The sequence below is a fragment of the Coenobita brevimanus genome, chromosome 98 (assembly GCF_032717465.1).
Source record: "Coenobita brevimanus isolate Jiangsu-jjx chromosome 98, ASM3271746v2, whole genome shotgun sequence".
NCBI lineage: Eukaryota > Metazoa > Arthropoda > Malacostraca > Decapoda > Coenobitidae > Coenobita > Coenobita brevimanus.
Genome location: NC_137051.1, coordinates 38,873,480 through 38,886,721, shown reverse-complemented (window position 1 = coordinate 38,886,721; position 13,242 = coordinate 38,873,480). Strand labels below are relative to the sequence as shown.

The window sequence follows — 13,242 nt, the reverse complement described above, 5'->3', positions numbered from 1 at the left end:
TCTGAAATAATGCAATCAGCCAAATTTTCCAAGGTTATACATCTTAGACATGAAAACTCCACCTGGTGTAGTTTTGCGTATCCATATCTGAGGGTGGAGAGCTGATTTACATGGGGTTTTGTGGCTGTATACTGAATATCGGTCTATGTCTGCTTGGCCACCTAATGCATTCTAAACCAGAATAGACATCTGCGCTTTTACTATGAGGTTAACCTGTATACTGGTAGCTAATACCCCCTCAAAGTACAAAAGTGATCCCAAGAATGCATTTAAAACCTGAGAAAAGGTATACTATTTCTGATGAGAGAGAGGTAGAGATACTAAGAAAATTGTTAACAGGCAAGAGGGTATGTGCAATGACAGAATTAAAAAATATAAATGAGTTGACTGTATGCACATTAAGACAAACCTAGATTAAGACTAAACACAGTGGATAAAGGTGCAAACTTTGCCAGTAACTCATCATACAGTAGCAAAAAATCCCTTGTTGTATTATATGGCAACAGTATTGGCCCTATATACTGAGAATCAGTGCCAGCACCTTGTGCCCCCAACTGTAACATTACTACTTACTAAGACTACAGATGCATACTTGAGTAGTTAAACAACAAGGTGTGAGCCTGCCCCAAAAATTATATGATAAGGAGGGGTGAGGTAATTTCACAAATTTGTTTGCAGGCATAACACAACACATGTAAGTTTGAAAGGGGCGAGTGTAATTGCAAACAGAGCAGCAACAATGGAATACTTGCCCTAGAACCACAAAATAAGAGGATTTTGCAAGGCCAAAAATCTACTGTTTACTTGGTGTGTGTGAGGTGGGAGGCACCCTTCAGACAGACGCACTAAGATTTACATCACTTTCAACACCACACATACATTGGAAATAAAAAATGTGAGCATTCTTCCGAGCCATAGAGCAAGCACTACTTCTGGTTTACAGCTATAATACTTCATGAGGCATGATGACTTTCCTTCAGTGTTAAAAGTTTTATTTACTCAAGTCAAAGTGTGCTTGACTAAGCAACTCAACCTGCATGCAGGGTCAAGCAGGTGCCAGTCTTGTTCCTGGATGCTGGTCTTGTCACCATGACTTGCGTGCATGGCCTTGCTTGGTGTGACATGAGGAGGAAAAAGGACATAATGCTCTCAAGCAGGGTCTAGTAAATTAAGTGCCTCCAGATTCATTTACTGCAAGAGAAACATCGGTTTCTAGCCTTGCACAGAAGTGAAATTCTGTGGTTTAACTCTGAAACAGCCAGTAGTTGACAATGTCATTTCCTTCTACACATCTTACTGCATCATAAACCAAACCAAACTAATTTTTTGACTCCCTCCACTGAGTGTCTTGTTTATATTTAGACTGATGAACTACTTGTGAATACATTATTATTAATGTGTGATGGGAATTTATGTGAAAATTCTTGAAGTGGAAAGGTCAATTTTGAGCATGAAGAATGATTCCACGTTGTCTCTGTGCATGGTGACCCTGGTGGACAAGCAGCTTCCCTCCAAACTATTGTTAAAATGTGTCCAATAACTAAGAGAGGTGTTAAAAATTTTTTATCATTAAGAACTACCAGTATATCTTATCACAACTTTTCATATAAATGTTACTCTAAATTGAAGAAAGTGGCAATCAGTTCCTCAGGTACCAAGAGAACTTTAATTGGTAATTTTCTTTAATACTTTACTGAGGACCTGATAACAAAAAAAGCCATCTAGAATTAGCAACATATAACGAAGACTTTAAGATGGTTAAATATGTACTTTACCTCTGAGGAGATTATGAAGAGCTGAGACCAGAGGAGGACCTGAAGAGGAGTGTTTGCTGCTTAGCCAAGAGATGAACATGGGACAGGAAGCCAATGCTTGAACCAAGGCATTCAGGAAGCAAGAATTTCCAATATTGGCAAGACCTGGGATGAAATCTGAAGAAAGAGAGAAGACAAATAAGATTTTGCATAGCTTGAAAAACATCTGGCCTTTCCAAATGCAGTGCCTTGAATATATATATATATATATATATATATATATATATATATATATATATATATATATATATATATATACACGAGGTGTGACAAAAAAGAAACGAGACTTTGGCTGCTAATGACACAATTCATCAGCCACACAGTAATGAAGTACATCACAGTGTTGCCCAACATCTCAGCACTATATGAGAAAAGCAGCAGTTCAATTAACCTATTATCATTCATTTCACAGGTGATTTTGTAGCTCCTGTCAAGTGCCCTCTGTCACAGAATGAGCCTTGAGCAAAGGATTAATGTCAAGTTCTTGGCTAAGTTGTTAAAACTCCTGCAGAAACCCTTGCCATGCCGCAGGATGTGTGGGGACAGAAAACAGTGTCCTGCACACGTGTCTATGAGAGGCACAAGAGGTTCAGGATGGGGAGGGGTGATGCTCCAAAATGTCCCTGACACATCCACATGACGGATCTTTTGGTCCTCGGAGGGCAGTTTGGGCACCAACTTTGCACAAATCTTCTGCATGGCCAAATCTTTCAATAAGATGGACCTCATTGACTCCTTATTTAATCCCTGTTGCTCAGCCATTATTCTGATCGTCAGTCTGCGATCACTCTGCACCAATTCCTTGACCTTCTGGATGTTGGCATCATTTCATGTTGTTGAGGGACATCCTGGATTTGGGTCATCCTTCATGTCACCCCGCCCCATCCTGAGCCTCTTGTGCCACTCATAGACACGTGTACGGGACACTGTTTCCTCTCCGTACACATCCTTCAGCATGGCAAGGGTTTCTGCAGGAGTTTTTCCCATGTTAGCCAAGAACCTGATGTTAATCCTTTGCTCAAGGCTCATTCTGTGACAGAGGGCACTTGACAGGAGCTACAAAACCACCTGTGAAAAGAATGATAATAGGTTAACTGAACTGCTGCTTTTCTCATACAGTGCTGAGATGTTGGACAACACTGTGATATACTTCATTACTGTGTGGCTGATGAATTGTGTCATTAGCAGCCAAAGTCTCGTTTCTTTTTTGTCACACCTCGTATATATATATATATATATAGTGCCCCTCCCCGGAAAACAACTAACTAAAAAAACAAACAAGAAGCCTCGGACAAGGACTGACCAAACGATGACGACCCAGGACCGGACAAAGGACTTGGTAATGGCAACTTGGAATGTAAGAGGAGCGAATGATGAGGTGAAAGAAAGAGAGATTGTCCAGGTGCTTGAGGGTGCGAAAGTGGATGTATGTGGAATAACTGAAACAAAATGGAGAGGAGAAAGTGTGAGAGAATGGGAGTATGGATGGGGTATATGTGCAGGAGTAGATGAGAATGAGAGGGCAAAGGAAGGAGTGTGTATAGTTGTGAGTAAAAATGGAAGAGGAGCATAAGACAGTATGGATCAGTCGGGTCAAGGATTGTGTGGGTGAAGTTGAAAGTTGGAATACAAATGTGGGCGATTGTGTGTGTGTATGCGCCAACGCAAGATCGTGCTAGAAGAGTGAGAGAAGAGTTCTGGACAAATGTGGAAGTGTGCATGGAAAAGTTTGGAAGGAATGAGAGAGTGTTTTTGATTGGTGATATGAATGGTAAAGTTGGTAATGTGAAGGTGGATGGAACAGTTGGTGAGTGGGGTGTGCCTGCCGAGATAGATGAGAATGGGACTGCGTTAGTGGACATTTGTGCTGGGAGGGGGTTGGTGATAGCCAATACCCTCTTCAGGCATAAAATGATCCACAGGTATACATGGCGAGTGATGAGAAGGGTGGGTGGTGAACTGAATGAAAGGAAGGCAATGATTGATTATGTGTGTGTGGATGAAAGGATGCGAAGATGTGTAAAGGATGCAAGAGTGTATAGAGGTTGGGGGAGTGGACTTTCTGACCACTACTTGGTGGTGGCCAGAATTAGGATGCAAGTGAGATGGAGGAATAGAAGAAGGGAAAGACGAGAGGAAGGAGTTGTTGCAAGGAGAGTGGAAAGGTTACAAGAGGATGAGAAAAAGGCAGAGTATAAGAGAGAAGTGGAGGAACGATTGGGCAAATATGAATTGGAGCAGATGGGAGACGTGGAAGGTGTGTGTAAGTTATTTACAGAAGAAATATGTGCAGCATGTGATGTGGTGTGTGGAAGGAAGAGAAGGCGGAGGGGGGTGCAAGGAACAGCGTGGTGGACTGAAGAAGAGGTGAAACAGGCTGTGGCACAAAAGAAGAAAGCATACAATGAATGGGTGAGAAATAGGGGCGTGGAAGAAGTTGAGAGGCAGAAGAGAGAGTTATATGTGGAAAGGAAGAGAGAGGTGAAAAGATTAGTAAGAGAGAGTAAGAAGAGAGTGGATGAGGAATTTGGAAGGAATTTGAGTGTAAAGTGGAGGGACTGTAAGAAAATGTTCTGGAGAGAAGTGAAAGAGTAAGACAGGGTGGAAGTGAAGTTAGCAGGGGAGTGAAAGATAAAAATGGTAGATTCCTAGTGGAGAAGGGAGAAAAAGTGAGCAGATGGAGAGAACACTTTAAGGAATTGTTGAACGTAGAGGATGGAAGTAATGCGAGTATAAGTGGCTGGGGAATGGCTGGGAGAAGGAGGGAGGTGAGAAGACAGGAAGAAATCAGTAGGATAGAAGTTGTGGAAGCAATGAAGAAAGTTAAATCAGGGAAAGCCCCAGGAATTGATGGAGTGTGTGGTGAAATGCTGAAGCATGGGGGAGAGATAGTAGTAGAATGGATGTGGAAGATGTGCAGATTGGCCTGGGAGGAAGGTAGAGTCCCGGAGGATTGGAAGTCAGGTATAATTATTCCCTTGTACAAAGGAAAAGGGGAAAAAGAAGTGTGTGGTAATCATAGGGGCATTTGTCTTCTTAGTATAATAGGAAAAGTGTATGGTAGGATACTTATAGACAGAGTTAGAGAAAGAACAGAGAAATTAGTTAGAGAAGAACAGGGAGGCTTTAGGAAGGGAAGAGGTTGTGTAGATCAGATATTCATTCTTAGATCTTTAGTGGAAAAGTTTCTAGAGAAGGGAAAGAAGTTGTATGCGGCTTTCATGGATTTGGAGAAAGCATATGACAGGGTGGATAGACAAGGATTGTGGAAAGTGTTAAGAATATATGGAGTAGATGGGAAGTTGTTGAATGCTGTGAAGAGTATGTACGATGGTGCGAAGGCTGCAGTGCGTGTAGATAGTGAACTAAGTGAATTTTTCTCCTTGAAAGTTGGGTTGAAACAGGGATGTGTCATGTCTCCATGGTTGTTCAATCTGTACATGGATGGGGTAATAAAAGAGGTACAAGGTAGGGTAGTGGATGTTGGAGTGGCCCTGGTGAGAGAGGATAGTGTTTGGAAACTCCCTGTACTGTTGTTTGCAGATGATACTGTGTTGTTGAGTGAAGACGAAGGGGAGCTGCAAGGCTTGGTGGATGAGTTTGAGAGAGTGTGTAAGAAACGGAACCTAAAGGTGAATGTAGGGAAGAGTAAAGTGATGGTCTTTGAGAGAGGTGAAGTTAGTGAATGTACAGCGAGGTTAGATGGTGAGGAATTGGAAAATGTGAGTACGTTTAAGTATTTGGGTAGTGTGATGAGTAAGGATGGAGGTTTGGAGGGTGAAGTGCTTGAAAGGGTACAACAGGGAAGAAAGGTTGCTGGTTCCTTGAAAGCAGTGATAAGAAACAGGGAAGTGAGCATGGAAGTGAAAAAGTTACTACATGACAGTATTGTGATACCAACTCTAACGTACGAAAGTGAAGCTTGGACATTGTTGGAAGGACACAAGTCAAGAGTGAGAGCAGTGGAAATGAGTTATTTAAGAGGAGTCTGTGGAGTCACGTGGAGAGACAGGCTGACGAATGAGGATATAAAGGAGCGTTGTGGTGTGGATGTGGATGTGATAGGAAGCATTATGAGAAACACACTGAGGTGGTTTGGCCATGTGGAGAGGATGGAGGGTGAAAGACTGACGAAGAGAGTGTATGTGAGTGAGGTGGAGGGGGAAGAGGGAGGGGAGGCCGAGGATGAGATGGAGGGATGGGGTGGAGAGGTATATGAGAGAGGGGGGTGTGAGTTGGGAGCGGGGCAGTGAAATGGCGGGGGACAGGGCGACTTGGAGGCGATTTGTTTGTGGCCACCCCAAACGGGATTGAGGCGTCTGGCAATAGATAGATAGATAGATAGATAGATATATATGGGCATCTTTTATACCGGTATTTTTCCCATACAAAGGAAGGGTCAGCTTTCACTGCCCTTTCAACCTCAGCAAACACTGTGCTGCAATGAGGCACAGGGAAGAGTGTGGAGGTTTGGCTCCCTGCTGGACATTGGATCTATATCTCTCCACCCTGTTGACAAGGGCACCACAGTAGGCTCCACAACACCCTGTGGTTTGGTTTTATGCTTACCACCAAGCACTGTAAATGGTTTCCTGGGTTATGGGAAGGCATTAGGCTTGTCACTCAGTGTAGAACCACTGAAAATGGAAAGAGGAGTAATAAAAGGTGACAGGAAAGTTGGGAGAAACAAAAAGAGTGGAAGGCAGACACAGAAAATGAATGATAAAAACAATGGTTGAAGTGGGTAATACTGCATTGTATGCGTGGATGATGGTTGCCACCACCTAACACCACTTAATACAGGTAGTATAATGGTATCTCACTATCCACAAGGATTAGGGAACACAAACATCTGTGAATCACAAATTTCTGTGAATAATTAATTCATCATTCATACTTCCTTTCTCACCCCACCATGGGATGAAGCAGGGTACAAAGAACTAGAAAAAACCTGAATGAGATACTAAGTACAGTTTGCCCATCTGAATAAGCCATGTTTCCATTCACTCACCATTCAAGCCCCAGGAATTCCAGCTCCACCTGACAGATCAAAAAACTGTCTGCATGTAGCTTTGCACTCATCTATCTGACAAAGTCAATCCAACAACTGTCAAGTAAAAAAGGGGTGCCACATTATTCCTGTAAGCCAGGAAACCATTTACAACGCTGGGTGGTAACCATATAACCAAACCATATGTGTTCCCTACGTGTCAACAAGTGGGTTGGTGGAGGGTTAGTGCCCCTCCCTGTAAAACAACTAACTCAAAGTCAAATGGCCACCCCTTATGGGATTATGGTGTCTGGCAATAGATAGATAGATAGACATTAAACCCTTCTAAAAGGACCCCTACAGTCATAATTTAACTGTCATCTCCTAAAAACCCTTTGTTGTAACCTAAAACATCACCAGATGTTGGAATCTATGGTTGCTGTTTAAAGTGCATTTTCTGATTAACCCCTTAACTGTGGGGCGTCACTTTCGTGACGCTTGGGAGCGAGGGATCATACCGCGGGGCGTCGCTTTTGTGATTCTGTGTTATTTTGAATTCACCCGGGCTTCCAAGTGGGGGCTTGTATCATCTATCAGTACTGCCAATGTCCAACACTAATCAGCACTCCTAATCTCATCTGTACTCCCATCCATTGTTGACAATTTAGCCATTTCTCCCCGTTCTTGACTCCCCTCCCTACCCTCCCCTCCATTACCCTATCCTCTCGCCTGCCCGGCCGTGCTATGCTAAGTAAATCTTCCCTGGAATTTTTCACTGATTTCATCCATTGAAATAAGCCCTATGCCCTATTCTTATACCAAATAATATATACAAGAAAGAAATAAAGTAAGTGAGAGTGCCATACACCTGGAATTGGCTAATTATCACCTGACAACACCTCACGTGCACTCGTTCGCTAATTTTCGCTGTTTTTTTCCCCTTGAAATATGCCGTATAATCTATTTTCATAATAAATATACATATAAGGAGGGAAGGGAGAAGCCTAAGCGATATTTACATTCACCTGGAACTACCTAATTGATAATGTATTGTCTAGATTTCCTGCCAATCATTTCAGTGCTATACATAGCTGTTTCAAGAGCTAACATTGGTAGTACTGAATATCCCCTAAGTAGGCCTCCACCCGGCCCTCCCTTATCAGTTTACTCTCATCTTCCGAAGTGGAGGTACGTCTGTTTCGTCTTGCTGACTTCAGGGACTTTTTCACCCCCATGCAAAGGGCCCTGTGACCTGTACCCCCTACTAAACCTCGTGTGGAAAGAGGTAAAGGGCTGACAATTGATAAAAGAGTGACTACAATCTTTCTATTGAGAAAAACAGTGCAAAAGGAATTGTAAATAATGTGTAAATAATGTGTAAACAGCAAGTGAAAGTAATGAATGTAAATATACATGAACAATGGAAAATAGTTTTATAAGTTACTTCAAGTGACAGTGCATAACACAGTGTAAATAAAATAGAAATGTAAATAACGTAAATAAAATAGAGAACGTAAATAGAAATGTAAATGAGTAGTATTATAAGAATACGAGTATATACCCTAGGAGTAATGAAAGTGAAAGTTTCACTCTAGCATGGATGAATACTATGAGTTATGAGAGTGAAGATGAAAGTGACATTCACTCTCAATGCTAGTATACAGGACGAGAAAGTGAATGCTACGTACTGTATTTTACTAAAAGAAATTGAATCCCTACAGTGACAATAAACTAATACTACTGAAGAAAACTTATGGATACAGACTGTAGATATATATAAGTGTTATATAGTAATAGAAATATAAAGTGTGAGGGGTTTTATGAATAATAAATGACAGAGTACCAAGAGCGAACTAGCGCAAGTGCGACGGTCAGACGCGCTCATAATTTTCATTGCTTTTACAGTGTTTTTTTTTTTTGGAGTATGGATCCCAAACTACTTGAAAATCATAGAGTAGTGTTTATAGTGTTAATATCTGGCTGTGGTAATCATATTACGGGTTGTCGGGAAGTGTAAAGTGGAGACTTCGTTACCCAACTTCAGAGGTCTCCACAAGTCCTACGGTAACCGACGAAGGCTCAACAAACATTCCAGGAGAAAGCTGAAGGTATGTGCCATAAGCATACATAATTTTAACATTCTAGAACTAATAACTGATTTTTGGCAAATATTTTTTGAGAGTCTGTCGGAGCCCGAATAACCCCGCGGCACACGCAAAACATCGGTAAACATGCCCGCGGTGTAGGGGTTAATTAAAAACACTGGCTGTTAAATCATCCCAAAAAAATAAACCCCTTAGCTAGTGTATTTTAAGATGGTTTATTAACCCAAAAAACATAGATGGTAGCAATAGTCAACCTGTGAATACTAAGGGAGCACTGTAGCTAGTTAGTTACCAACAACTTTGGGAGGTACCAGTACGACCATGAGAGTGAAACATATCCACATGCTTGGTGATAATAATACAAGTAGTGGTTGATTTTTTTTTTTCAAAGCACTGCTTTTTAACATTTCACTGGTACTCAAAACCAAAGTGTAATAGCAACTCTGCCTCACATACACAAAGCTCAAACTGAGACTTACATTGTTACCTTCTTGCACAACAAAGATTTTGTTTTTCCTCAAGTTTTCAGCAACTGCAGGAAAGTAATAAGTTGGCTCTGACACTTGGTTTGGCATCTAGTCTACTGATAATATCTGTTGTACCATGGCTAAACTCAATATAGGATTCTTTAGAGAAACCATATGTTACTGGTATACAAAATGATCAACTGATACTTCTTGCTTACTCACATATGCTCAAAACAAATTAACAGTTTATTACGATGACTGACAGCATCCTCAATTCCCGCAAAAGCCTCCCCACACTGACCTTTCTTTTTACGCCTCCGCCTGGTGACATCTGTGGGTGAGCCAAATAAGACATATGCCCCTATGATAAATGCTCCAGCTATAGCAGCAGAAGTTCTCAGGGACACTGGCAGCATGCTACCGTCCAGCATCCTCACATCCTAAATGATAAGAGATGTAGTATAAGCATTGATCTTCCTAATATGTCTGGTTCTTTGGTACCAGGTATCCTTATAAAGTGAAATGAGGCCCTGCACGCCACAAGGGGGAAAACGCCATACCATCTGAAACCCGTTTTTTTCCACCAGCTGCTCCCTCAAACACTACCTTATGACTGCACAAAGTCACTTTGCTCACTGCAGACTTTCACCCTTACTGCACTAATCAGAAATGAGTGCAGTCATAGGGCAGTGTTTGTGGGAGCAGCTGGTGGAAAAGAACAGGTTTCAGCTGGAACGGCACTTTGACCCTTGTGGCATGCAGGACCGCAGTTCATCACAAATGGTACTACAATATTTTTGCAGTGCTCTTAAAAAATAATAAAAAAATAAAAAGTATAAAGATGCCATATTTTTAACTTATTTCCCTCCTCACAGGCATCTTAGGAAAAAGTACACAACCTTCTTACAATACCAAGCAGGCATTTCAAGTGGTGATCTGAGAAAATCATCCCAAACTTTTAGAACCTAGGAAAAGGTGCATTCCTTTTTATCTTCTGTTAAATGCCACAGGCTGCTGAAGTTCTCTCTGTTTATTTAAAGGGGACTCAGCTGTTTTTAACCCATGTTCCAAACAGAAATGGCACTTCCACTATTGAGGAAGTGTAATTCCTTTCATCATCTATTTTATTTTTCTGTCTTTACTCTTTTTGTGTACTGTGCCAATCTCAGTAAAAACGTAAAATAGCTATGCAAATAAACAAAAATAAACATTACATCAAAATAATCAATGAAAAAATAAACATCAATATGGTACTAAACAAAAATAAACATACCAGTATGTAATACAAATATGATACCAAAAATCAACTGGATTGGGAAAGCACCTCCATTATGTGGAGCTCCAACCCACCTTGCCTACTTGCGTTACCCCGGGTGGAGCTAAGCAGCTGCAGTGTCCACCTCGGAGCCAAACCTCCTCATATTTCCCTGCACCTTACTGTGGGAAAGGTCCTTGGCCCAACCCTGGCAAGATGCTGTCTACCACAAAGGGCATCGGTTCTCTACAAGGTGTACCTGTAGGAAGGCCCCAGATAAACAGTTGCATACCTGTAGTGGTTATGCAATAACAACTCTGCACGTGCTTACTTATGTTTCCTCTCTGTCATACGGGTATTCAAGGAGGAATGATAGGGGGGGTAGGAGTGTTCTCCCACGCCAGGCTCTATCCTACATTAAATAAGGTTCAGTTAGGCCTGTTCCTTTTAATGTAGATGCAATGGCAGATGAAGTTAGGGGGTGGAGGATTCCTGCCTCCTTATTTAGCAAGTACAGTGTTACATGAAGCATTTATGACAGAATATATATGACGGAATATATAACATGCACTGAAAAAGTCAAAGAGTAGACCCCCTCTCATTTGCACCATAAACGTCATCCCAAGGTCATAGAATAGGCCCCTTTTAATATTCACCTGAAAAGTTAGGGTAAAGGGCACCCTAAAAGTTATATTGGTATATACTAGTAATATCCTTTCCAAACTGCACCAGTCATACAGAAGACCCCCTCTCTAGTTCAACCTAAAAGCAAAAAAAAGTGCATGTTGGGAGTCAAACTTAACATATACCAACAAAACGAACAAAATGAAGTAAATTTCCATACATATTTAATACATGAAATCTGACTAAAATATCGTTTAAAGATATTTTAACATGTCACCCTATACTTTGTTAATTTTTAAGTGGCAGTCCCTCGATGGAGCTGAGAGGTATATGAGGGAGGGGGGAGTAAGCTGGGGGGAGGGCAGTCAAATGGTGGGTGACAGAGCGACTTGGAGGCGTTTTGTCTGCAGTCACCCTTTGTGGGATTAGGGTGTCGGGCTATAGATAGATAGTCCCTTGACTCCTTATGGATTATCCTAACCTTACCTATCCTTCATATAATCATAGTTTCCTTGTTATACTGATGGATCTTTACTAAGTCACTGACAAAAATGTTAATTCTTAAGATGTGGTCCTATGTCTCCTTCAGGATTACTCCAGCCTATCTAATTTACTACACCATTACTTACTACTGGTGATGCAATAAGGTTTGTGCCACAGGACAGAGAACATCTACGGCGACTTTCTTTGGGTTATAAGGTACTGTAATTGAGCAACGTTGTCTGGTCCAGTTTCACTACAACGTGATTGGCAAGAAAGAAATAGACGTGACTGAAAATGTTCATGTCGAGTTTTCTTCCTGCTCCTCGAGACTCCAACCTTCTAATTCACGTAAACAAACGTCACAAACATCTCAAAAATTCTTCATTCCTATTTTCGTCTGCGATGAGCACTGCTCTTAAAAACGGTTTGCATTCTGACGTACTAATTTGCAGATAAAAGAAACAACAGACATTTAACAAGGGTCACTGAAAACTGTTTTATCGTTTATCGAAATGAATGTAAAGCGATCAAAATATCCTTGATAAAATCAATAATATTTGTTAATATCCATTACATAATCGTGTCAGTTTTCGATAGCTCTTTTTGTGATAATCCATATATATATATATATATATATATATATATATATATATATATATATATATATATATATATATATATATATATATATATATATATATATATATATATATATATATATATTGCCAGACGCCTCAATCCCGTTCGAGGTGGACACAAACAAATCGCCTCCACGTCGCCCTGTCCCCCGCCATTTCACTGCCCCGCTCCCAACACACACCCCCCTCTCTCATATACCTCACCACCCCATCCCTCCATCTCATCCTCGGCCTCCCCCTCCCTCTTCCCCCCTCCACCTCACTCACATACACTCTCTTCGTTAGTCTTTCACCCTCCATCCTCTCCACATGGCCAAACCACCTCAGTGTATTCCTCCTAACGCTTCCTATCACATCCACATCCACACCACAACGCTCCTTTATATCCTCATTCGTCAGCCTGTCTCTCCATGTGACTCCACAGGCTCCTCTTAAACAACTCATTTCCACTGCCCTCACTCTTGACTTGTGTCCTTCCAGCAACGTCCAAGCTTCACTTCCATACGTTAGAGTTAGTATCACAATACTGTCATGTAGTAACTTTTTCACTTCCATGCTCACTTCCCTGCTTCTTATCACTGCTTTCAAGGAACCAGCAACCTTTCTTCCCTGCTGTACCCTTTCAAGCACTTCACCCACCAAATCTCCATCCTTATTCATCACACTACCCAAGTACTGAAACGCAAAGTATATATACTTTGCTTAAACGTACTCACATTTTCTAATTCCTCACTATCCAACCTCTCTGTACATTCACTGACTTCACCTCTTTCAAAGACCATCACTTTACTCTTCCCTTCATTCACCTTTAGATTCCATTTCTTACACACTCTCCCAAACTCATCCACCAAGCCTTGCAGCTCTCC

General features: G+C 41.3%; 1 protein-coding gene across 1 annotated transcript in view; it reads right to left on the bottom strand.

Moving 5' to 3' along the window:
- Positions 1 to 9,803, bottom strand: part of Usp30 (ubiquitin specific protease 30) — a 34,098-nt gene extending 24,295 nt beyond the window's left edge. Inside the window, exons 1-2 of the mRNA XM_080283629.1 lie at positions 9,678 to 9,803; positions 1,776 to 1,931 (exon numbers count right to left, since the gene is read on the bottom strand). Coding sequence (XP_080139755.1) covers positions 1,776 to 1,931; positions 9,678 to 9,792 — 271 coding nt within the window. The 5' untranslated portion in view covers positions 9,793 to 9,803. The remainder of the gene's footprint in view (positions 1 to 1,775; positions 1,932 to 9,677) is intronic.
- Between the last annotated feature and the right edge of the window lie 3,439 nt (positions 9,804 to 13,242).